This window comes from Scedosporium apiospermum, assembly GCF_000732125.1.
Source record: "Scedosporium apiospermum strain IHEM 14462 chromosome Unknown SEQ_SAPIO_0110, whole genome shotgun sequence".
Taxonomy (NCBI): Eukaryota; Fungi; Ascomycota; class Sordariomycetes; order Microascales; family Microascaceae; genus Scedosporium; species Scedosporium apiospermum.
The window spans coordinates 2,276,713-2,301,883 of NW_015971811.1; the positions used below are offsets into that span (position 1 = coordinate 2,276,713).

The 25,171-nt window shown below is 52.2% G+C and overlaps 7 protein-coding genes and 1 pseudogene across 7 annotated transcripts; 5 read left to right on the forward strand and 3 right to left on the reverse strand.

Annotated features, from left to right (window-relative positions):
- Positions 1-347: 347 nt before the first annotated feature.
- On the reverse strand, positions 348-1,284 carry SAPIO_CDS7558 (uncharacterized protein; the record flags this gene model as incomplete). Its single annotated transcript, XM_016789401.1, has 4 exons — positions 348-478; positions 556-604; positions 678-1,000; positions 1,191-1,284. 4 exons carry the CDS (start codon positions 1,282-1,284, stop codon positions 348-350), a joined length of 597 nt encoding a protein of 198 aa, XP_016641228.1.
- Positions 1,285-3,649: 2,365 nt separating this feature from the next.
- SAPIO_CDS7559 (uncharacterized protein) lies at positions 3,650-5,052 on the forward strand (the record flags this gene model as incomplete). The annotated part of the gene is made up of 2 exons (XM_016789402.1): positions 3,650-3,719; positions 3,776-5,052. 2 exons carry the CDS (start codon positions 3,650-3,652, stop codon positions 5,050-5,052), a joined length of 1,347 nt encoding a protein of 448 aa, XP_016641229.1.
- A 1,415-nt stretch (positions 5,053-6,467) lies between these two features.
- Positions 6,468-7,576, forward strand: SAPIO_CDS7560 (uncharacterized protein; the record flags this gene model as incomplete). Its single annotated transcript, XM_016789403.1, has 2 exons — positions 6,468-6,620; positions 6,857-7,576. 2 exons carry the CDS (start codon positions 6,468-6,470, stop codon positions 7,574-7,576), a joined length of 873 nt encoding a protein of 290 aa, XP_016641230.1.
- A 1,018-nt stretch (positions 7,577-8,594) lies between these two features.
- SAPIO_CDS7561 (uncharacterized protein) lies at positions 8,595-9,960 on the forward strand (the record flags this gene model as incomplete). Its single annotated transcript, XM_016789404.1, has 5 exons — positions 8,595-8,823; positions 8,958-9,465; positions 9,561-9,587; positions 9,654-9,701; positions 9,801-9,960. 5 exons carry the CDS (start codon positions 8,595-8,597, stop codon positions 9,958-9,960), a joined length of 972 nt encoding a protein of 323 aa, XP_016641231.1.
- A 294-nt stretch (positions 9,961-10,254) lies between these two features.
- SAPIO_CDS7562 (Ap-3 adaptor complex subunit beta) lies at positions 10,255-12,884 on the reverse strand (the record flags this gene model as incomplete). The annotated part of the gene is made up of 3 exons (XM_016789405.1): positions 10,255-12,456; positions 12,519-12,658; positions 12,728-12,884. The coding sequence occupies 3 exons, from the start codon at positions 12,882-12,884 to the stop codon at positions 10,255-10,257; spliced, it is 2,499 nt and encodes an 832-aa protein (XP_016641232.1).
- Positions 12,885-13,357: 473 nt separating this feature from the next.
- SAPIO_CDS7563 (Uncharacterized protein) lies at positions 13,358-14,047 on the forward strand (the record flags this gene model as incomplete). Its single annotated transcript, XM_016789406.1, has 2 exons — positions 13,358-13,422; positions 13,504-14,047. 2 exons carry the CDS (start codon positions 13,358-13,360, stop codon positions 14,045-14,047), a joined length of 609 nt encoding a protein of 202 aa, XP_016641233.1.
- A 255-nt stretch (positions 14,048-14,302) lies between these two features.
- SAPIO_CDS7564 (putative kinetochore protein NUF2) lies at positions 14,303-15,767 on the reverse strand (the record flags this gene model as incomplete). The annotated part of the gene is made up of 2 exons (XM_016789407.1): positions 14,303-14,416; positions 14,499-15,767. The coding sequence occupies 2 exons, from the start codon at positions 15,765-15,767 to the stop codon at positions 14,303-14,305; spliced, it is 1,383 nt and encodes a 460-aa protein (XP_016641234.1).
- Positions 15,768-21,807: 6,040 nt separating this feature from the next.
- Positions 21,808-24,210, forward strand: SAPIO_CDS7565 (annotated as a pseudogene; the record flags this gene model as incomplete).
- Positions 24,211-25,171: the final 961 nt, after the last annotated feature.

A 25,171-nucleotide genomic window follows, 5' to 3' on the forward strand; every position in this document is an offset into this window, starting at 1 on the left:
ATAAGTTTATGATATATTCAACATCCTTAATAAGGAAACTCTCCATAGAATACAATTTCATGCGAGACTATGGTCAAGATTTCCACAACGTGAACTGATGATCGTTGGCATGGAACACGGTTCCTTGGCCAAATGTATTGTTTCGGTTTGAAAGACTTTCGTAATCGTAAAAAAAAACAATGGCGAGGCGAGTAACCCCCCATCGACCTCCACACTTTGCTTTTTGTGTTTTCGGCATCTCTGGTATATCTACACCGCTTCGCCCGGCCACTTGAAAATCCAAGGGTGTGCTTCTCTGGTATATTGAAAAGTAAAAGAAAGGAAAGAAACTGAACCGGAGCACCCGACTACCAGTCCTTGGAAATGTCAAAACTCCACTCAAACTCCAGATGCTTCTTCTTGTCGTCGTCAACGAAGGTCGAGATGGCATTGTAATGGCCACGGGCAAGCATTCCGCTCGGAGCGTCTTCCTCGGTAACTGCAAGAGAGTACACACATGGTTAGTGAGCCGACCCTTTTCTCTTCACATCCGGGATCACTTTTAGAAACACTTACATCTCTTCTCGTATAGAGGCACCTTGTCGGTGTTGGGGGCGTAGCTTCCCTGAAGAGTATGTCAGCACACTGAGCTGTAGCTTCACGTCTTGACGACACTGATAAAAGAAGGGAAAACATACAATCATCTCGGAATCCTTGCTAACCCTGATACCCTTGCGCTTCACAATCTGGACGTAGTGGAGACCGCTGAGAATCTCGTGCTGGACCTTGAAAGTGGCGACCATGGTGAACTTGGAACCCTCCTTGATCTTGAAGGGCTTATCCTTGAGGGCGAGCTCGCTGCCGGGCTGGGACAGATCGATTCGGACGGGATCGCGGCCGGGGCTCTCCATGGTCAGGGCGAGGATGATGCATACTCGAGGATCGTTGGGATCGGAGAGGTCCTTGCCGCCACCGAGACCGAGAGATTCCTTGTATTTTTGGAGGGATTCGTCGTTGGCATCTGCCGGAGGGTTAGCAAAATTGGCACCAGGGTCTTCGGATCCCGAAGTGGGTGGAAGGGTCATCACGGCTGTCTTCAGGCGGGGCACCTCCACCCGCACCCAGAGCGATGACGATAGGGGACAATTGCAAATCATCACCAAGGGCAAGGCGAGAACGAGTTCGTCAGAGTAAAGGAACTCAGAACTTACCCATGTTTTGGTAGTCGGCGAGACTCTGCTTGGGCTGGGTCAACTTGTAACCCTGAGTCTCCTCGGGCATGGTGTCGTCTTCGTGGGAAGCCATGTTGGCGGCGATAGGTTATGATTCCCCTCTCTAAATGACGTTCAAAAAGATGTAGCAGATAAGGAGAATATCTCAAGGGCCGATTGCTGAACAAGAATATTGTCCAACTAAGAATTACTGAGAGATCGATAGAGGAAATAAACAGGAGCAGAGGCTGGAATCAGGTAGGAGGGGTATTAGCTCATGATGGGTGTTTAAGGAGGGGACGGACTCGCAGGAGCATCCTAAGGTTTGGTGGGGTTACGAGTCGCCAGGGCCACCAGGGCCACCCAGCGACATGGACAGCTGATTCAATTGGGTTCTACTTGCACACCGCCAGCGAAGGCGGGGAAGGGGCAATGCTGCCATACTATTTGGGTATTTGGGTCCTGAGAGAAAACAATGCATAATAACATTAGAGGCAAAACGACATCAATTGGCCTGGCGCACCCCCTGAGACTCCATATCATTCATCATCCAAGAATATATACAACCGTTTCGGACGGGGCGGGACCGGGGGCGGCTAACACTCAGCTTGAGCTGTGTGGGTGGGCGGGAGAGCTTGGCCGGAAGACAGACAAGACCCAACTGCTTGTTTCATCTTTAATAGACAGCTTAATGTCGAAGACACGACTCACAGAGGGCATGGTCAAGGTTATACAGTACACTGAGTGGACCGACCAACGAAGAGCTGACCAACCGCAAACTGTTCCTCGCTAAACATCAATAATATCTGTCTGTCCTTGACAATCCAACGTTGATTCCCAAGCAGTATGCCCAACGAACCTGACCCGAAGCGCAACCTACTTTGTACATACATCAGTGCTAGAGGCAACCAGGCTCAGCTCGCCAGGCGAAGCAGCCCTCTTCTTGGAGCATGGCCCGCCCAGGATTAACTCGCCCCCGACACCTCGTGGATGAGACCCCTACCAATGGTTGCCGATGGCGAATGCTGTGTTCGTGGAATTCCTCCATAATGAGGAGTCCAGGAAGCTGGGTTTATCATCACAATGTGCAACAGTACTTCGTACTAAACGCACGGTCCCAGATTGGGTTAGCCCCATCGACTCTCGTAAATGAACGAGGTACGAAGTACCAAGTCATTTGATCAAACGACATTATGAAGTGCACTAGTGCGTGAAGGATAATCAATCGATCAATGTACTTCGTACTAAGTACATACTGAGGTATTACTGGACATACGAAGTACTGTGCTAAAAGGAGAGGAGGGCTTGGTTGGGCTGGGGAAGACTGATGTGGATATGTATCACTGTGCTTATCATTACAAATACTGTAGGTTCATGTACGTACTATGTACAATTGTGGTTACGCTCCATGACACTTCCCTAACTCGGACAAACCAATGTAGCGAAGTAGCGCTCAAACCGCCGAATCAGAGCGTGTATCCTACTCAGCCTGTCCACTCGGCTCCATGGACCGCCAGGAATTACGCCAAGAGTTAGCTGAATACTAGCGCTTCTCTATTACTTTTCGGCCAATTTATTGTATCTTCTTAACCTCCAACTACCAGATTTGCTGCCAGCGCATAGACCACTTCTCTCCAGCCTCCGGCGAGGTCGTAATGTCTTGTACTTCGTACCTCGTAGTTCCTTCCCCCTGACGCCGTCCCCCATCCATCATCAATCGCGCTGTGCTCCTCTTATCCTTGCGTCTTCTGTCTCTGTCCCGTCTTCAATTGTTCCGTCCCTTCCCCCTTGCCCCCCAGAGTCCCAACCCAGAACACACACCCATCCCACGAACGGCAAGGTCGATTGGGGGAAAAGTGCTCGGCACCCTGCGCGGTCGTTTTCAGTCACCACCCAATTTCACCCTCTACTTGCCTCTGCCTCGTTGAATTTCTCCAACACACTCGGCCAATCCCTCCCTTGCCCTCCATCATCATTTTACAGGTTGTTCCTTTTTCTGCGGCATTACTCCTTCTTGCGCTTCTTATTGTCTATTTCATTCGATATATACACATTCCTTCCGTAAATGGAATTTGGATGTCACTAATTGCCCAAGTACCTTGGTAAGTTCAATGGTCGCGTTCTGATCCAGCAACCAAATGCGCCAGCTGTCAAGCTTTTTTTTCTCTCGCTTCGCCCAGATCCCTCTCCACCTCCTCTGCCCAGCATTACAGCGTGGCACGGCGCCCAATTTTTGAACAGAGTTCTAACCAGGTTTGATTTGCGCTTCTTCCAGGTCTGATTACAACTCAAAACTTACGTTGCTTGTGTGATCGGGACGGGACAAGTAGTCGATTATCGCCCTCGTCGCGACCGACCTTGCCTCTGGCTCTTTCAAACCGATTAAGTGTCATCAATTCCTTACCTCAACACAACGAGACGCCCAAAAGTCGCGTTTGTCGCAGCACCCTCAGATCACAATGGCGCCCACCGACAAGAGGAGTCTTCCCACGAAGATTAATCCGCTGTTAATCGAGAGTATCCCCGAATGTATGCCTCATCCTGCGTCGTCGATTTTTTCGCGTCCGTAACTCACGCCATTGTAGACACCGAACTCGTCGCGCGTCGCCGACTCGGCCAGACTCAGCTGACTCCTAAGATGGTCGGCCCTGGTGCGAGCGAACAGACCACGACCCTCGGCGCGTTTGACTATGCTCATCTTCGCGCCCCAATGCCCAAGGGCATCGTCTCGGGCATTTTCAAGTCCAGCCCCAACAGCTACTTCCTGATGCGCCGCAGCCACGACGGATACGTATCTGCGACTGGCATGTTCAAGGCGACGTTCCCCTACGCCGAGGCGGAGGAGGAGGAGAGGGAGCGCCAGTATATCAAGACTCTGCCCACCACGAGTCGTGAAGAGACTGCTGGCAACATCTGGGTGCCCCCCGAGCAGGCTCTGATCCTCGCCGAAGAGTATCAGATCACGACCTGGATTCGAGCCCTTCTTGATCCGGCCAAGATCGCGGTTTCGAGCAGCAGCAGCTCCTCGGCAAGCCCTCCCCGGAACATCACGGCGCCTCCCAAGTTTGACATCTCCAAGCACGCGACCACCATCGCTTCGACCGTCACACCCAACCTCGCGCCTCCCACCCCGACGTCCCTCGCTCGATCTCGCGGCCGCCGCTCTGCTAGCCCTTCAAAACTGCCCAAGAAGGTCACTGCCTCTCCTCGCAAACGCTCGACAAGGGTAAAGTCCTCCGAATCGTTCGATCCGCCGCGAACTAGGAGCCGCAGCCAGTCCGTAGAAGTTGAGGAAGCCAGCGCGCGTGCGTCGAAGGAGGCCGAGGCCAAGGCAGAATCCTTAGTTATCCTGCAATCCGTCGAAGAGGAGCCCTCGAAGGCTACGGCCGAGGAGAACGGAGAAGAAGTCGCTGCGGAGCAAGATGAGGAGACCAGTCAGAAGAAGCCTTCTGAGAAGTCCAAGAAGAAGAAGAAGGCGGCCGATTCGGAAAAGATCCATCTCCTGAGTGCTGGCGAACCCCCGTCCAAGGAAGAGACTCTGAAGATGTTGGCGGAAGCTAAGAAAATGGTCGAGGAAGCGGCGGAAACCGCCTCCCCATCGAGCGGCGAATCCCCATCGGACGAGGTCTCCGCGGAAGCTCCGGCGATAAATGGAGAGGTTGAGTCGAAGAAGGGCAAGCGCAAGGCACAGGATATCTCTACTTCTGACGAACCGAACGAAAAGGAGGGCGGTGAGGAGCAGGAGGAGGATTCCGAGGAGCAGCGCGCCGCGAAGAAGGTGAAGACGGAGATTGAGCTTCAAAAAGGACGTGTCAGGCAACGCGCTCTTGTGGGCATTTCTGCCGCCGTCGCTATGGGGTAAGAAGCCTCTTTTTTTTTCTTCTTTTTGTTTTCTCCCTCTGTCCCCCATCTCCCTTTTCCTTCCCCTTCCCATCCTCCCTTTCTTGGCTGTTCACTTCATTTAACCTAGAATTATGAAACAATCTGCTAACTGTATCTTCCCAGTGCCATCATGCCCTGGCTAATCGGAATCATATAAAGCATGAACCACGCATGCCTCCTTTTGGGGGCAAAACACACGGGCCTTTTATGGATAGGGTTCTGGCGGATGGTCGAGGCAGGTGTTGTGGGTGTTTTGGGCGAGGGATGCTGATGATGAGGCACCCCTCGGAATCTATTTCTCGTTTTTGTTCATGTTGTCCTTTTTCTTCCTCTTCCTCTTCCTCTTCTTTTCTCTTTTCCTCCTTTACATACCCCCTTGTCATGATCCCCTCTTTTTCCACACTTCTCATTCCTTTGGGTGGCGCAGAGTTATTTTCGAATTAGTCCACCTCTTTCATACCGCAGAAGAACCCACAACATCCCCTGCCACTTTTTTAAATACGCGTTTTAACTTGATTTCCTCCCTCTCGTTCCCTTTTCCGAGGCTCGCTGGCCCATAAATATATCAGTGTCTACAGAGGTGTTTGGAGAAGAGTCTAGGGTAGAATTGACGCGAAACTGGTGCCTTTGATGCGTGGCGGGTTGGATGGAATGGTGGGGGATGATATGGATGATGGATACAGATGCCGCTCGCTATTCATAGCACCAAAAAGAAAGGGAAAAAGAAAAATTCCCATCTTGTAATGGATTCTTACCGCTGCTGTAGTAACTGATTGTTCATTTCTGGTTAGCAGGATTTTGATATTTTGATCCTTGGTGTATTTTGCATTGCGGTCTCGGCTTGAATTGATTTTGCCTTGGGAGCTGGTTCGGTAGAGACAGACCCTGAGACCCTGGGACCCTGAGAGGTGGGTAGGACCGGCAATGGGCGGCTAGTTGAGTTCCGAGGCTTCATTGTGGATCGAACTGTTTCTCCCCCCGCATTCCGGGAACTCGGTGTGTTTTTGTGCCTGCCAATAGCCGATGCCGCAAGCGGTCACGATATAAGACCCGGGGTAGCGACCACAGGTCGTGCCGTCTATCAATTGTTGCTTTGAGACCCTTCGCGTTTGTCGACTTACCGCATAGTCCCTTCCACGATCGAAGAAGGAATAAACCGGCCATGGCTGTCTCTAGGTTATTGTTGAGGGCAGTGCCCGCCCAGAGGCGTGGGTTCGCCTCTACCGCTCGCCGTCTTGATACCTATGGTTTCATTGGACTGGGTCAGATGGTATGATAGACCCGAATTTCAAATTTCGCGGGCGAAGAAGACTCCGACACTTGCGGCCCGTGTAACGGGGCATATCATCAGACGGACATGATCTAATTGGAATGATTCTCATCTAGGGTTACCAAATGGTAAAAAACCTACAAAAGAAGGCGGCGCCGACAGACACGATACGGGTCTTCGATATCAACAAGGCTGTGACGGAGAAGCTCGTTTCCGAGGTCCAGGGTGGCGCGAAGGTCGAGGTGTCGGAGAGTCCTCTGGATGCCGTTAAAGACGCTGTAAGTTGCTATCCCTCTCCTAAACCTTACAAATCGAGAGTATTCGGTCCCCCTCTCCTTGCGGTGATATTCAATCTATTGCGATCAGCGTGCGATATCTTCTTGTCGCATGGTTATATGTATGCTGGTTACGTTTAAACGTGCCCTTGATACATCAGCCTTCAACCTCCACCTGGGCATTCTCTTCGCTCCGCATATTTCAAGCGTCGCCCTGCTAACTGGTTAACCTCGAATAGGACACCGTCATCACCGTCCTCCCCGAACCCGTTCACGTCAAAAAGGTCTACTCCTCCTTCCTCGACTCCATCCCTCCCCGCGACCGCATCTTCATCGACTGCTCCACAATCGACCCCTCCTCCTCCCAAGAAGTCGCCGGCTGGGTCACGAAGGCCAAGCAGGGCCACTTCGTCGACTCCCCTATGTCAGGAGGCGTCGTCGGCGCCGCTGCCGGCACGCTAACCTTCATGCTCGGAGCCGATGCCGATCTCGTCCCCCGCGTCGAGCCCGTCCTTGAAAAGATGGGCCGTCGCATCCTCCACTGCGGTAAGCAAGGGACCGGTCTCTCGGCCAAGCTGGCCAACAACTACCTCCTCGCCATCAACAACATTGCGACAGCCGAGGCTATGAACCTGGGTATCCGATGGGGACTCGATCCCAAGACGCTAGCGGAGATCATCAACGTTAGCACCGGAAAGTGCTGGCCGTCCGAGGTGAACAACCCCGTCAAGGGCGTCGTGGAGACTGCGCCCGCCGGCAGGGACTATGCTGGTGGTTTCGGGGTTTCGCTGATGAAGAAGGATTTGAAGCTCGCTATGCTTGCGGCTGACGAGGCTGGTGCGAGGTTAGAGTTGGCGACGAAGGCGAGGGAGCTGTACGAGGCGGTGGAGGCGGATGAGAAGTGCGCAGGCAGGGACTTTTCGGTCGTGTATAGGTATATTGGTGGCAAGGAAGAGTAAAGGGGTAAAGGGAAGGACGGTTTTATAAATTGTGCGATATATGCCGAGAAATTAGAACATTCCTTCTTGGGAGAAAATTCCTGGTTTGTTATTGATAAGAATGCGATGCGACTTATACTAATTTATCCGTCGATCGGTTCCGAGTCCCCGGGACGGCGCAGATGACGAAGTTGTCAACTTCGGCCCCGGGATCAGACCGGTGATGGTGTTATATTTCGAGACGCAACGATGTAAGTTGGAGAGCCTCTGATACATCCAAGCCTATTCTGGAGAAAACCTAGTCGGAGGATGTCCAAAACGACCTGGCAAAGAATTCACGCGTTCTCATTTCCCTGCTTCCTTGGGTGTGACCATCCCTCCACGAAATAACCAAATATGCCCAATGCAGTCGTATGATATAGACGGATTCCTCGCCCTCTAAAAGGCGCCTCGTCCTATGGAATGGTTCTTGGCCCAACGATGAATGGCCTTCCATCCTTGGAAACAGACGGTCCGGCTCACCCTCCATCCGGACCCGAATACGACGGGGTGGCGCTCGAGCCGAGCTCCTGGCGCGCAAGTGAGCGCCATTTGCATTCTTGGCCTTCTGGCTTCCCCTCCATTCTCCCCCAGACTCATCTTCGGTCCTGTTAGCGATGTAGCATTATCGATTTAGCTCCATTTCTGGCCTCGTCCGTCGTGCTTAATTTGTAATATCTCGTCCTCGCCAAACCGCGGGCTGCGATCCAAACATGTGCCACCTTCTAATACATCGTGCTTCTATTGACTCTGCCTTGTCGTATCGCGATAAATTTTACTAGGAATCCTCCATTAGTCCATCAGGGAATCAACTGAGAGCTTGCGATTTAAGTTCAGAGCATCCCGAGCCCTTTACAACTGTTAGGATCGCAAAATCCCAAACCCAGTTCGGCATCCGTCTCCGCAGTCGAGATCGCATTTTGTCGCCCCCCGCATCGCATCCTCACTCCGTCGCTTCAGCATCACATTACAGAGCTCCTCTCTTTCGCGCCTCATCATCATGTCTGGAAATGGAGACCTCAGAGCCTCGTTTATAGCCTGCGAGGAAGTTTCACCCCTTTGCCCGGTCGAGGCCACCGTGCTGGGCTACACACCGAATCTCGGCGCCAACGTCTTCTTCGCCGTCGCATTTGGCATCGCCCTGTTCGCGACTATCGGGATTGGTGTTTGGAAGAAAACATGGACGTTTACGGCAGCGGTCGCGCTTGGTGCTGGTCTTGAAACGATGGGTTTGTTTCCCTCTAGGCCCTCCTTTCGAGAACACCTCTTGATGGATAATCCCGTGGCCTTTTTGCGAGGTCTTCACAATCCCCGGCGACTTGGAAAAAGCAGTGTCGAACTAACACAAACGAAAAAAACCCAGGCTACGCCGGTCGAGCTGCGATGAGCAAGAACCCCTGGAACAAAGACGCCTTCCAGATGCAAATCTGCGTCATCATCCTCGGCCCCACCGTCATTTGCGCCGGCATCTACCTCATCATCAAGCACATAGCTCTCAACGTCGACCCGTCCCTCTCTCGCGTTCGCCCCAAGTGGTATCCCCTCTTCTTCCTGCCCGCCGACGTCTCCTGCCTCCTCATCCAGGCCATCGGCGGATCCCTGGCCGCCGCGGCCGGAAGTACGAACCAGAAGCTGCTCGATGGCGGGAATCGCGCCATCATCGCCGGCATCTGTCTCCAGGTTGTCGTATTGTCGCTATTTGGCCTCGTGTCGGGCGGGTATCTCCTTCGTGTCCGCCGCAAGATCAAGAGCCTGGGTAGGGAAGAGGCGGAGAGGTTGGGTATGGGTTTGTGGTTCGAGAAGCGGTTTAGGACGTTTTTGAGAGCTTCATCCGCTGCTTATCTTGCCATCCTTTGTCGGTGCATCTACCGGTAAGTTTTGGATTGCACCTTGCCAATCACCCCTTACCATGTTATTGAAGACCGACATTTTGAGTCGCTGAGGCTGATCATTATGGTGACTATAGAATTGCTGAGATGGCTGGTGGATGGGGGTAAGTTTTGTGTTATCCTGAAAGGGAGTTCGTGAGAGCTTTTCGACTGACGACTCTGCCCATTAGGAACCACATTATGCAGGATGAGATTTCGTTTGTAATTCTGGACTCATGGTGAGTGGAAATATTACCTGTTTCATCCCAATCTCTTCTCTTCTTCTTCTTTTTTTTTCTTTCTCTCTTTTGCGATTGAGAAAGCTAACATTTCACCAGTCTATGCCTCGTTGCCGTATGGCTTCTCACGATTTTCGCGCCGGGCCTCTATTTCCCCCAAATGGCCACCAACTTGGCGAAGAAGAAACAGGAGAGCGATTCCGAGAAGAATACAACTGCAGTGGATGGCGTCCTTTCCGAGGGCGCTGCCACAGAGTAGTTGGATGTGTAGATGGTCAGCGTAAACAGTTTCTTTGAGCGGGCGGCGTACTTGGCGTTCTTATCTTTTGTGAGTTAGAAACAGGTGAGAGGGACCGGATTAAGATACGTGTGGAATAGCGAGTTCAAAATGCATGAAGGGCTCTCCACTTATCTAGTGTTACGGCCGTGATCTGTTGATAATTGATGCTCCCAAGTCATGAGAGCTGTCCATGATGGTAAAGCTCTCTCTCTCTCTCTCCCCCCCCTCTATGCTAGTTACTTTCCTATGCAAGAGCTTTCATTTTTTTTGGACTCATATCTTCATCAGTCTATCGTTTTCATCACCCTCTTCCTCTGATTCCTCTTCGGACTCGCCTTCCTCCTCCTCGTCATCTCCATCCTCATCCTCATCTTCACTGTCCTCTTCTTCATCTTCGTCTTCCTCCTCTTCTTCGCTGTCGCCTTCTGATTCCTCTTCTTCCCCATCATCCTCCGCTAGCCAATCATCCAAAGTCTTAGATCCAACTGCCTCGCCATTCTTGATCGAGGACGAAATACCACTACTCTTCGACGCCATACTGTCCAACCTCTGGCTCGCCGGAATAGCCCCTCTGCTGCTTTCCCCGTATCCACTAACTGGCACATCGGTATCGCGTAACCTAGGATCGGGCTCCTGGCCACTCTTAACCCAATCGGGGAGGGGAGCGTATCCTTTGAGTCCGTGGATTCCTCCGCCTCCCGCGAGAACCAATGCCGATGAACCAAGCACGAAACCTTTGCGCGTTTCTGATGGGCTCGGGGCCTGCGGTGCGGGCTTCGGCGCGAGAAGCATAAGGGTAGCTAGCTGCGGGACGGAGAGCAGAGCACGGTACATTCTCGCTCGATCACGCAGATCGTAAGAGGTATCGTACCGGACTAGAAGCAGGACATAATCCCACAGTTTAGCGATTTGATCATCCTCATCCCTGGGAGAACCTGGGGGATTCGCGCCTGGAAGCTCATCACTCTTTCCCTCGGATTCAGCGCCTTTCTTCTCCTGTTCTTCCCTAACTCTGTTGATGTGGTGGAGGTATACTTTCGCCGCTAGCAGCACTATTTGTTGCTTTGCCGCCTCGGACTCATTCGCAAAATCCTTTAGTAGGATCCTAAGGACATCTGCAGCGATATTGTCTTCGCCGCGGAGACCGGAAAATTCCCCCACAAGCCAGATAATAGTCGCACGTGCCTGTGGATCCGTTGCGCTATCGAGGTTCTTCGCCAGTCGCACAACCGTCCCGACATGGCCTTCGGGATCCTGTTGGATAAGATGCCGAATAACAGTGAGCGACTCCGCCGCCAACCGCCCATCGAGGCTAGCAATCTGCCCCAGCAAAAGGCGGAGACAGCGGGGTGCCATTGAGCTATCGGCCTGGGCGCAACGTCCGATGGCGCGCACGGATTCCCTAACGAGCGCAGGGTTTGCAGAGCCGCGGGAGAAGTGCTCAAGTTCGTGGAGGATTAAACTCTTGATATGCGAGTTGCTATGGGGGAAGATGAGGGTGAGGATCTCGAGCTTCAGCTCCCATACAGCGGCGCTATCCGTACCGCGCACGAGGAAGTGATTGGCATACTTGACAAAGTCTGCAGGCCATTGGAGGCAAACCGATACGATGTTGAACAGAGCCACCTGTTGTATATCCGAAGCGCCGCGGAGGAGAGCTACAAGAGGCCCTATAGCGAGCCTAACATACTCTCTGGTGCCGAGTTCTGCATAACACCTAGCTACTGCAGTGGTAACCGCCGAATTCCTGCTCTGCAATAGGGGTTTAATAGCGTTTAGTAGTAGTTGAAGGTCCGGGTCGAGGACAACCTCGGTGCCGTTGCTTTCGGCGCCGGGGCCGTCATAAAATGTCTGTAGGTCGGTATCCTGGCTCGTCTTTTCGTTTTGTTCCACTCGCCTCGTCCTTCTCGGGAAGCATCTCCTGGCATAATAAGTCATCATCCGAAGTGTCGCGAGTTGACCCCATTCATCCATGTCCACAATTTTCTTAACGAGACTTCTGTAATTCTTATGAATGAGGTCGATGCGATCGGGACAGGTCTCCATGAACGATATAGCGGCTGCTCCAGCAACGTAGTATTGTTTGTCCCCAAGCAATGTCGAGAGGTAGTCGACCAGCTGCGGCTCCTGGCCAGGATCGAGGCGGTAGCATTTTGGTATCGCTAGGGCAGCGGCTCGTCGAACGTAGGGGCTCATGTCCGCAACGCCCTTCTTGATGGCTAGTGATACAATCTGGCTAATCACGGGAACTCGGATACCCGACATCGTCTTGAGGGCGAGAGCTCGTACTTGAGCATCCTTGTCGGAGAGGGACTTTTGAATGGTGTTGATGGACAGGAGGGCGAGGTCGGGTTCCTGCTCGGCATGGTGTATCAGGTAGATGTAGACAAGCTTCTTTATCTCAATGTTGGGAGATGCGACGTTCTTTACAACGGAGGAGAAGAAAGGGAGGGTCTTTTGCGATCGGTACATCATCTGCCATCGTAAGCGTTAGCTAACAAGGCCTAGCTTCCAGTGCAGGTCAGGCGAAAACGCACAGCGAGGACCCGACGTAGGCCATCGAGGACATCGCGCTCATTTCGACTGTCGAGGAGCTTCTTTATTTGGCTGCGGTCGAGCGGTCGCGTGCTTCGGGAGCTTCGTGTTGCCTGGGCGGCATCGAGAGTTAGCTCTCGAGCTGGAATAGATTCGGTCAGCGGAGTCCTTGTCCTCGACTAAAAAGCTATCGAGGGTTTCCTCAACATACCACTCTCGAGAAGCGTTGATATCCTCGACAGTGACTCCATCTTGCGCGTCACGTAGGGCGGCCGAGGCACTGCAGATTTTGGTTGGGGATGGTGCCAGATGCTGGATGCTGGTGGCCTTGGCTGGGCGTGACGTCTTGTGGTCTGGATATTGTGCATTGGGAATCCGGGGTGGGGCACAACACCAACACATGCAGTCAGTTGTGGAGGACGTGGGGTCGCAATTGCGGACACCTGGCCGATCTCGATGGACGTCGAAACGTCGAAGATGGCGAACTCTCTCGGATTATTGCCATCACGGAAAGGAAATCTAAACGAACTTAAATAATATGCGTGGACATCATTTCTAGCGTCTTTGGCAGTCTCACTTTTGCTTCGCCGTATTGACCTGTTCGGATTGCCCAGCGAGATAGTCGAAACATTGGAGCCGAACTGAACACCACACATGGCTAACCACATCTCCAGCCTCTTCTTCCCTAAATACATATCTAACTCGGGAGCTAGCACTTCTCTTATTTTGACCAAATGATACTACAGATCGTCTAAGATTCTTTTCTTTACTTTTTATTCTTTCCTCCTCCTCTTTCTTCTCTCTCCTTGGTTGCCTCACATTGGTATCTGTCTTAACCCAGATGCCTCGCTTCCTTGCTCCTGCGACCCCCTCGGAACTACTCGCATACATTGTAACACATCAGACGTATCCAACAACATTGATAGTCTGCTGTCCTCGTCCTGAGTTCCAAATCGCACTTCTACACAATGTTACTTCTACGTTAAGTTCCGAGGAGCAACCGGCGCAGGCTGATGCTGGCCGCCCTAGTTCTAGCCAAGAGCAGCGCACGCGAGTCCTCAAGGCCCTGGTATCGGCTCCCTTATATCAGACCGCAGTTGCAAAGCATATACGAGTGCTCTTCATGCCGACCGTTTCCCACCTCCGGGCTTACCTTTCCGTCTTTTCGCCGTCGGATTCTAAGGTCCCTGCCCCTCCCAGCTATGCGGCTTCCGAGAGTCGGTATTCCACGCCTCTACTCCTTCTTTACGGATTTCTAGATGCCCATCGGGACACTAGTGAATGGAACGCTCAAGGCATCTCCTGCACGGCAAGCATCCTTGTGGATGCTGCCTACCGCACGAGTTACACGCCCATAGTCGTTGAGCCCAAGGGTGACGACGGCCACCCAGAGCTTGATATATTGCTCTCGGAATCCGTTCCCTTGCTCGGCGGAGCTACCACTGGCGAGGGCGTCTGGTCGGGAAGGACGGTTGATGTGAGGCAGATCTTGGGACGGTGGTTCAAGTTTTATGATGGACCGTTGAGTTAAGCGCAAGACTGGAAAATGAAGGTTTTCTTGACAAAACAACTCAGTGGCACTAACGACGTCAGAAGTCTGCTACCAAACAACTTTCTAAGCTAACAAGCTATGCAAACATGCGCCGCGCCGGTTCCTTCCCAACGCCGAAATATATATGCATGGTATCCTTCCACCCGTTTCCTTACAGCCGTCCGTCATAAGAAGTCATTAGCCACCCTAGGGGGATATCAAACAGAAAAAGACAAGAACAAGAGCTCGACGACTCTAAATGGCCTGCTCCATCTCAGTAATGTACAACTTAATATGGGCCTCCATTTTTAGGTATTCGTCATAAGCGCTATGCACTTCGTTTTCGATGTTTTCCTTGAGGTCCAACATCTATAGGAAAGACACGAGTTAGCGAGGATTGAAATGGATTTGGAATCGCAAGAGATGGGAAATGACATCCTATGCAACTTACCTTCTTTTCTGTTTGTTCGATTCTTACTCTCCGCCTTTCCATCTCCTTCGACTTCTCGGTCCGCTCCTCAGTCAGCTGCTTGTGCGTCGCTCGAAGCTCCTCCATCTTCTCCTTCGCCTCCTTGGCCTTCAACGCGCTCTGTTCGCGTAGCTTCTCAGTTCGCTCGTTCCACCGGGAGAGTTGGCGTTGAAGGGCAATCTCTTCCTTCTCGACGGCGCGGACATTGTTCCCCCTCTCCGAGAGGGCCTCACGCTGCCTGGAATTCTTGGCGTTCTCCTCTTCTTCCTTGCCGAGCTCCGTGGAAATATCGTCGAGCATCTTGATGCACGAGGCGACGTCCGTTGACACCACGGAGAATGAGTTGGCCGAAGTCTGAAGCCCTCGTGCGCGTCGGTCCAGGGCGTCGATATGCGCTCTGTCGGCGGCTAGTGTTTGGCTCAACTCCATCAAACTGGCCTGAAGCGCCGAGGGACTTTGGAGGACGTATGGCCTGAGCTTTTGACTCTCTTGTTTCATCGCGAGCTTCGCGGCAGTCTTTTCCTCTAACATCGTCGCGAGCTCGTTTTTCCTGATCTTGGCCTCCTCTAGTCGCGCCGCGACCCTCTCCTGGTTGCGCCGGAGCTCTAGTAGTCTCTGCTTAAGTTCTTCATTCCTCATCGTCTTCTCCCGGACCTGGGCCTCCATCGCCTTGCGGTTGTGTCGCATATCCTCTAGCTGGGCCTCCTTGTCTTGGTTATCGGCGTAGAGGGTTTCAATTCGCGTCTTGGTAGTTTCGGAGCGGTTAAAGTGCTCGTCGATGACGGACGTCTGGCTCTCCCGGAAACGAACAAAGTTGATCAAGTACGAAAAGATCTTGACAAGGCGCTCGTGGCTCGGACGGTATAGGTCGGCGAAGCAGAAATCGTTAATCCCGCACTCCAACAGCAACCTCCGAAGCGACACATAAAAGCCCATCAGGTTGCGTGTATCGGCGGGGATGATGTCCGAGTATTCGCCGCACACCTCCTCGGCGCCGGCGCGCATCGCCGGCTCGATAATCTCTCTCGTCGCATTTAGAAGAAGCTCGGCGAACCATTCGAATATCATCTGCACCTGCACGGGGTTCGGCTTCTGGAGGTCGGCGACGGTGAAGTTGATGCCAATATCGGTGATGCACCCCACAATCTCCTTGTCCGACAGGCGCATGAAGGCATCGGCCTCCTCTTCCTTCTTGCGGGTGCGGGACTGCTGCTGGGTGGGCAGGATACTCATTCGCGCGTTGTATGCCATCTTTCGGGTTGGCTTGATCGCAAATGGCGATACCGAGTGGAGTTGCGTGTTTGTTCCCTTTTGGTGTTTTCGGGCAGCACTGGGAAATTTCGCGACGATTCGTGATGGGAGTGTTTATTGAGAACGTGGAGCGCAATGATGGAATTTGGTCCCGCGTCTGGTGGAGACTTCCACTTTCCCAAAATCAATAAACAAAATTCCTATCCTGGTTACTGTGACAACTTCGCTCCAGGCAAACGTTGACCTCCATATTATCACGTGACTTCATTCATCCACACGTAAACTCCGAAGTGAGATTGACGAGTTCCACGGAACTTACTCTATTTCGTGACACTGGCATCTCATATCCATCCTTCCGCCCCCTTCAATCTATTAGCCTCATTAGAGCGACTGATAAATGACGCAATTTCTTCAAATTGGCAATGGGGGTTGAATATGGAAGACTGTAAGAAGCGACCCATCTTTTACGCCCATTGCTCTTCACCGGCTCGGCATGAATTCCGTGATGACACCCATATTGAGCTCCCGTTGGATCCATATATGTGGCTGGGCAGGTCTTGCGGGATGGAAAAGGTGTGCTCGCGATGACACCGAGGATGTCATTCTTCGAAATAGGCCGCTTGTTAAAAATGGCATGATGACATGATCTACGTAACTACCGGCGTGGAATTCATGATCTACAAGATAACCTGGGTTTTCCTCATGGTTCTTCAGGTGACCTCGACTATCCACGGGCTTCTCTTATTGAACGAGTTTCTCTGGCACGTATTGTGTAATCACGCCTATGTCGAGAGCCATGGAACATCTCGAGTTGCACTCTCAGCGATCTTAAATCGGTATTTATAGGTTTTATAGGTATGGTAGCATCGACACTGCCTCATGAAACACGTCTAGCGTTGGGTGATGGAGGGGGGGTCAGCAAATGTGCCTTGAGAAAGGTGCTTACTATTTCCAGAAATCTACGAAAGGATTGAAGGAGGTTTCTGTACCCCGCTCTTGGTCGACAAGTCCCCCGTCGCGAGCTTCATCGCCGCGGCGAATATATCCTATTTTTCACCAAATCTCCGGTCTCATTTTGATTCGTGTAACTGCCTTGGTCCACTAGGAGGTCATGCCGGCAAGCTTGACCCTTACAAAATATGAGAGTGTAGACACTACTCATCCACTAGGGCTGGAAGGATGCATCTTTGCATCACATCCCGTAATAGAACCCATCTGAAGTATGACAGCCATGCTCCGCAGCTTCGATATGGAAGGCCGAATAAAGCCAGGGCAATGCCATTAGCCGGGGGACCGAAAATGGGACTAAAGACGCCACAAGACCCGACCTGAAGAGCGACCGGCCAGTGTGGTGCCTCGGTGCCACATCCATTTTATCTACTCGATTCCAAGTTTTTAAAGAAGCGGGGTTGATGAAAAAGAGAAAGTCTGGTTAGTGGGAGGGGTGGCTGGCTGTTGGAGCTTGAAGATGTGGTTGAGCAGGAGAGGGGAGAAGTTGCTGATTGGATCGCGGGATCTGGAATGAAGCTGCCCGGATTCAAACGAAATCAGCTTTTGATTAATACCGGTATTACTCTGTAAGGCCTCTGTACTTCGGAACGGAGAGTCGCGGAACGAGACGAGATGGCGAGCCCCCGTCTGATGGCTGGCATAAAGCGTCAAGAGACAGAGAACCGACGTCGAGGAAACGAGGAAATCTAATATCAACGACAACCGTGTACGAATAGTGACGCTCCCAATGATATTGGGATCGCGGTCACACTTCGCAGGGTTGCAACGATCTCGTCGCACCGCAGAAATGATTGGCGACAACGTTCAGGGTCTCGCTGGTCCTGTGACGTGACGGCTTGGCGACAACACATCGCGAATGGGACTTTCCTCAATGTTTCAAGCCTTGCGAGCTAGCCGGAGCTAATGCGTCCCGCATTCGTAGACGAATGATAGGCTGGCACATGGACAATTCTTGGGTGCAAGCTTTTTTTTTCGTTCCGTTGGAGGGGAAGGGCCGGAGGAGACAACTCTCGAAAGTTGGGCGAGTCTTAATAGTGGCACTATTGTTGGCGATGGAGGGCACACCGCCTGTCGATAGATACCTTCTCTTCTTCCCGTCGTTGAGTAAAAGGCACCAGGCTCTGAAGCCCATGGAAGGTTAAAAAAAGTGCAACCTCACAGGGGTGCCTTAGGTGTGACTTGATAGTTGATCGATATTCAGGGGGAACACAAGACATAATCAGGAGTTCAGAGGGAGAAAAAAATAGAAATAATCCGATGGGCTCACGTCGGCCAGGTTCGGGTACCACCATGCTACGGATACCCCGAAATCCTGGACTGCATTTCTTGGCCAGGAGAACAAGAGAATAGAGAGACGGACAAAGGGCAAAATAATACCGGCTCCGTCTTGCTGGAACAGGCACTCCCGCTTCATGTTCTTTGATCTTCGGGTTGGATTTATCCAGGACCCTTTTGGCAGGTGTATGTGTAAGGCGCAGCGTCAATCAGATGTGGTCGAAATCAGGTCGAGGACCGCGAGTCGCCTGGGTTGGACGTGCATGTTCCATGTACCACTTATTTGGCGGCTCTCCTCGTTCTTCTTCTTCGTCTTCTCTTCTTCTTGGTTGCGGCATGAGTAGTTAACTATCTGATGATTTCAGCCTTCTGAAAAGATTCGAGCTAAAAGGCTTGAGGCGACGTTTGCGGTCGATCTGCTCAGATAAAGTGCTTGCTTTGCAGATTCCACGAAGTACAAAGGTGTACTTCATAGGTAAGGCATCCTCTTTGGGGTCCAAATTGAGTTCGGCATCATGACTGATGTTTCATCCCTCCAACACACCTCATTTCAGGGCATTTAAAAAAAGCAACAGAGGATTCTAGCTCGCGAGACACAGGGCAGGCGGCAAGCATGATGGGGCCTAGAATAGGGTATTTGCTTCCTTCGGAACTTGAGAAAGTATTTTGACAGGGGGCCGACCTCTCTCCGCTAGCTAGCTTGCCAGGCCAGGGTTAGTTGGTCGCATAATAGGGCATGTCACCCAAGATTCCGATTGACTTCGTAATCGTTGTGGCATACCCCGTGAAGTACTATTTCGTCGGTCATCAGTTTTGGGGAACCGAGCCTGGGATTTTAAGACAAATTCAAGCCTGATTTGGCTAGTGAACGTGCCACCGGCAGTGTGCTAGTTTTCCCGTAGACTTTTTCCCTCCCGGTTAGGATGTGGCGTTTCGGAGCTTTGCCAGGCTCGGATGCGCTAGAAGACGAGTCAAGGGCTCACGAACTTACTAGTAGTTCAGAGCCCTGGCCCCTGGGGTAACGCTTTTGTGATTCCTCGAGGCGGGTTTGAAAGGGATTTCACGGATAACGTCTGTGGCGCAGGGATCAATGGCGCTGAGTGCAGGATGAAAAAAAAAGAAAAGAAAAGAGAAAGAAGGTAAAAAGCGACCTCTTCGATCTCATTCATTCTTATGCGCGACAGTTGGTAGTCGTAATGGGCTCGGTAACACATGGGATTCTGTCCAAGCTGCGCCTTTTTCTTCTTTCATTCTCTCAGGGAGCAATTGATCAGGATCAGTACTTATAATAGAAGATGCCTCAGCCCAAATGCCCGGCCTGGCCACTGGCGACAGCCCCCCAGCCCCAATTGTACGACACTTGATCAATGATCCTTCAATACTTTAATGGGCAGAGCGCTCCCCTGTCCCTCGCCAATGGACAGACTTGACTTATTCGTACCTAGTACTTTCGTACTTCGTACTTGGGTAAAATCTATCAATGCTCTCCTCCATCAGTCTGTCGCCCGAGATCCATCTGCGAACCTGTCTTGCATCTCCTGCCAGGTCACGAATATTGGGTGTCAGACTGTCGAAATGTCGATGATATTCCAACCCCCTCGGTAGACAACCCAGGATATCCTTGCAATACAGTAATCCGAAAGTGCGCGTTTTAATTAGTTTCGATGTCGGCGAGATGCCGGATACGCCAAGCCGTAGAGTGGAGCCACGTTCTCTTCAGCGACCACCAGGCCACTTATATATGCCAGCCACATGGCTCTTCAGTACGAAGGATGTCTCTGCAGGTGACCGTGGCCCTTTTGATGCGGAAAATAGCATATGCTAGACCGGGGCAGGGAATTCAAGGAAGCCCTCAGGCGCTTTCCCCCAACGGCGCCAACGGCGGTGCATGCCGAGCAACACAAGTAAGAAATGACATCGCCACAGCAGAAGAGAAGAAGAACACGGCAGAACACGGCAGAGGGGAAGGAGAATGTGCGCAGGGAACAAGACGTGTCAAATGTGCCTACGGATGAAAGCAGAACGGGGCTATAAGACCAAATCTTACCTTGGGCACAGGGTAGTACATCAAATGTGAGACCTGTATTCGTCTCCCATCCCAAATAGTGCCCTCAGAAGTAGGCGATTGAACTAAAGACCTCAAGTTCGCTTTTGCCTTTGCGCCCAATATCGAAGTGTTTAGGCGTGAAGAAGTTGATAACCAGAATTTAAGGAGGAAGAGAGTCCAGAGTACGAAGGGAAGGTATTATGAGCAACTTGATCCACCACAGGGACCCGCCTGGGACGGACGAAAATAGATGGTGACGAGCCGGTTATATTCTGGGATAATTATACCTTTTTGTTGAAATCCTTGATGAAATTCTGGAGGGTATATTGAGCAATTGGGAAAGGACATTCAATGGATGCCGACAAGAACCCGTGTCCTTGGTACGTACTTCGTCACTTCCAACACAACGCGGGAAGGCGATTGGGCTCCCTTCGGGAGTCGCTGCCACCAACATCAATAGCATTGCAATGCGATGCCGACCGAGGAAGGAAGAAGGAGCATTGGAAATGACCCCAAATTTCAGTTGATATTTATATCATAGATGTCCTCAGTTTGCCATGGGGTCTCTTCGTATTGTTGGGCCATCGCCATTTCCTTCTCGTATTCAGTGGGCGTGAGGCCTTTTGAGGTACCCGGTACAACTCTGGCCCTGGAAAAAAAAAAAATACAGAAGGAGAAAAAAATAGTAAAACGAAAAAGCACCAAGTGGAACAAAGCAGAGTAATACAGCACAGAGCCAGCAGCAAAGTGAGACGAGAAGACGTTGGCCAACTGGGTTGAACCTGCAACCTGCAGGGCCATGAGCCCCACCAACTCTTGGGTGGTACGTATTCGGTTGTGTCCCTCCTTCCTCTACTACTCCTCGTAGTCGTACCGTGCTTCGTACTCCCGCAAAGTACCCTGGTCCTCTCGTATGCTCCTAGCATCTGATCCGTCAAATGCAAGTACTTTAGGTCAAGGTCAGGTACTCATGTACGAAGTAGCGTCTCTCCACCATCTCTCCTTGCTCTCCTACACCCACTCCCCTCCCCGCCCACTGCCTTTTCCACTGCCTCACACCCCGGTTCTTGCCCAGTCATCGCCCTCGATCCCACACATCGGCCCCCTCCTGCATAAACCTGTCTCGCTCAAGCCTTCCTCGTCTCTCGTTACTACTTGCAGTACTTATATTTGCTACTTCTCCCGATTGAACATGCCTTGCCCGACTCCATCGGTTCTGGCTACCCTTCGTTTCCCTCGTGTTCTGTACATGCCTTGCGCTCGCTTCAATTTGAATTTTTGCATTGTCGAGCTGTAATTCACCTTCGATTTTCACTTACTAGGACGTATTTTACGACGACGACAAACGCAGCGCGAACACTTGATATTTTGCGACTCACGCTATTGGTTCTAATGTACACTGGGCATTTTCCTCGGTGCGGCCCTTCTTACATGCCCGCCCAGAACTAGTTCCTGCTCTCAGCGACAACAATGGCCTCGTACACCCTCTCGCAAGAACATGACAGTAGCGCTGGCCGTTGTACTTGGAACTAATACATTGAAATCGTCACAACCGACCCCCCTTACCGCGAAGCCATGGCCCTGATGTGGCCGTTTCGGCGCAGGACGGGGCGGAAGCGTTCTCGGAGCGGCACGGCGCTTTATGACCTGGAGGGCATGGCTCAAACTGATCGATCAACACACCAAAGAAGTCGGACCACGAATGACATGTCCTCACCCCGGAAAGGCACTTTGAAGAAGAGGCGGACTGAACCGCCTCCGAGAACGCACCGGTCCAGAAGCAACAGCTTTTCGCCCGGCCGCCAAGACATGATTACCGTGTATCCGAGTAGTCACGGTCGGGCGAGGATTGAAGATCAACCTTGGTTGGACCCTTCAATGCGCCCGAGTGAGCGGTCATTCGAAAGGATAGGTGATGGCTATGGGTGGGATCAAGTACCCACCCTGCACAAAAATCGGGGTTCTCAACGTCTCATTCGGAAGAAGAGTAGCAAACGGAGGAGAGAAGACCATGACCGGGAGGCGGAGATAAGGGCCATGGCCAGTTCCATGTCTCTCCGTCGTCTAAGAGAGGGCGGCACACTTACCCCTCCCCCGCGGTTAAGTAGCAAGAGAGCCAAAACGACACCCTTGGGGCTTGGCAGATACTGGGAAGACCCTTCTACAGAAGACTCTCTCCCGATTGTGCCATCGATCCGGTCCGGTATGTCCACCGACTCGGAACGGGGTGGTTTCCAGCTTAGGGCATTGGAGGCGCTGGCCCCTCGACCAATCCTACGATACGCAGCCAACCCTCGCTGGCAACCCTCGACTAGCTACGGCCCTTCGCGGACGACCTCTCAGCGAAGGAAGCTTTCAGAGCGTCCGGCAATACCGGAGGAGATGCTGCGAGCACGCAAACGAGTGGATGACCTTGCGGACGGTCTCGATGCTAGCGATATTCGCGAACTCATGGAAAGAGACAAACGGCGGCGCGAGCGAAGGAAGCTTAAAGAACAAGCTGGCGCGGAGAAGAGATTGGCGCGGGTGGCAGCAAAGCAGAAGGCCGCGCAGCTATCTGCCGCCAAGGACGGGTCGCCACCTCCGCAAAACCTGGAGCGGGGAGTGCTGGGGAGGGAACTTGCAGGACTCGGCGTCGACCCTGCCTCCGCCGTCGTAACCTCCTCGAAACGCCGAATAACCAGTGCATCTCCAGAGCATGCAGAGGGGCACGAAGTTGATGCAGCGACACCAAAGAGTTCGGCCAGGTCTCCGGTCGATGATTTTCATCGGATGAACAGCATACCTCTGGATGCGATGACTCCCCAGAAGAAGAAGAAGAAGAGACCAGGGGTAGAAACTCACTTGCCACCGTCCCCAGCATCCCGCACCAGTCCCACTGTCGGGAGGCTCTCGAAGAACAAGAAATCAACCTCGAAACCATCGTTTGATCTCGCCCAGTCGAGGTCGACAATATCACCCCCTCCCGCAACTATTGACGAAGCGAATCCTTCACGGCATTCTGGTGGTCTTCAACAGAAAGTCCGGCTATCTTTTACCTCACTATTCAAGTGGGCGAGTAAAACTAGTCGGCGAAGCTCAGGCCCATCATCATTCTCCAACGCATCACGAGAAGAAATGCAGGCCGCCATTCAGAGCCACGCTCCTTCTTCTGTCACCCCCAGCGCCGCACCAGCAGCGACCGGTATAACCACTGCGCCCTCAACGACCACAGCACCCGGCACCAACACGCCTCCCTATCCTCCTCCCCCACCTATACCAATGATGAAACCTAACTCAGGAGCGCCGAAGCGGACAAGGTCGCGGTTTAGGGAAGACTTGCCGGAGTTACCTCAGTCGCCCCCGCCCCCGCCACAATTGGCTTCCCCCAAAGCAGCCACCCATCAAGAGCATGCTAAAGAGGAGGCTAAGACGGCGCACGAGCCGTCGCGTCCGACGCCCATTGATATTCCCACCCCAACTAGATATAGTCACAGTTGGCGCCAAGAGAGGTACAACGCCTCGCCAGAGCCGCATGCGATTTCTCTCGCCTCTGTCGATTCCGAGGCATCGTGGCTCTCGGGCCGTCTGGGTGGTGCTAGATCTGGGTCAAGGCAGATGGCGCGCCGTGAGCGTGCAGATTCCCAAGCAACCACCACCAATAACAGCGTGGAGGAAGAGCACGGCATCGCCGAAGATGAATACTTCTCTCGCCTGACTCCCTCACGGCTGATGAGGACAACCTCTAGCCCTGTGCACCGCAATTCTACTGGCGAAGCTCTTCCCAGCAGCGACGAGGACGAACCTGCCGTATCCATGGAAGGGGACATGAAGTGGGGATCGGTCCAAGCACGGCAGCAACCGACTGTGGTTCACGCGTCGGAGTACGTCATGGAAGAGGATTTGAAGAGTTTCGATGGCGTGCTGAATTCGGCCGACTCGGAGAACGACAGTGAGATGGACGACGTTGTCAACACCGAGAATATCAGTGGGCTCCAGAGGGCGACTAGTATCAACCTCGGAAAGGACAATGCGCAACGCATCAGTGCTGGCAGCGCCAAGATTCTCGAGATCTCGCCACGAGAATCCGCCGACAGTCGGCGACGGAGCAGCGGGCCTGTCTTCTTGTAAGATGGAACCCAAAATGGTGGAGAAGAGTAGGTGGAAAGTATAGTATGGATGACTCGAAAGATGCAACGATCAAGAACACACGCTCCTTTTACGAAATTTCCTTATTTGTCCCGAAACCGACCATATTCATTCCTTGACCAGCTTTTCCTTTTTTTACGTTGAAAATATGAGGAAAAAAGAAGATAAAAAAAGAGAAACAGAAAAGAAAGAAGAGAAAAAAAATCCGACTTTCTTGATCGTTGCCATCCGGAGATCCGCTACCAACCACAACTACGAATCTCTGCTACACTCTCCTCAGCTCCTGGGCCATGTTGTACCTTGCCATCACACCAGCCATACTCAGCTCCTCATCAAAAGCCCATTACTGGATTTCATTATACCACAGATCTTGCCCCGACAATGCCGACCGGCATATCATTATACCCCCATTCTGGATGGTCACAGACCGGACTGCTTGATAGTTATCTCCTTTTTCTTCCCCTTTCTTGCTTTTCCCCTTTCATATTGTAGATGCCGAGTGTCGTTGGCAGGCTTCATATCACTGCGTTGGCTGAGTATTGAATAATTTCGACTAGGAATGGGTCCTCTGGAGCGGCCATCTCATGTTTTTGGGCGGAAATATTATTAGTTCGATCTGGGGGAAGGGATATCAATAGAGGGAATGGAGTAGCAGAGTCTGGCTACGTCACGATGGCTTGGTTTCATGGGTTATCTTGGACGGGACGTTATCACGGTGGAGCATGACGATTGTGGCCTTTTTCTCGAAAAGCGCTCAATCTCAATTTCTAGGCACACCTCCCAACGCCGTCTCATGGAATATTTCGTATTAGGCGTTATGGTTATGGGGTCGGGATAGAAAGAGCCTCGTTGCAGGTACTTGATATTAATGTACATCATTGATAATCGGCTTGATAGCACTTATATGCTCCGTTTCCAACGTGTGATACTTTGGCTAGATGAA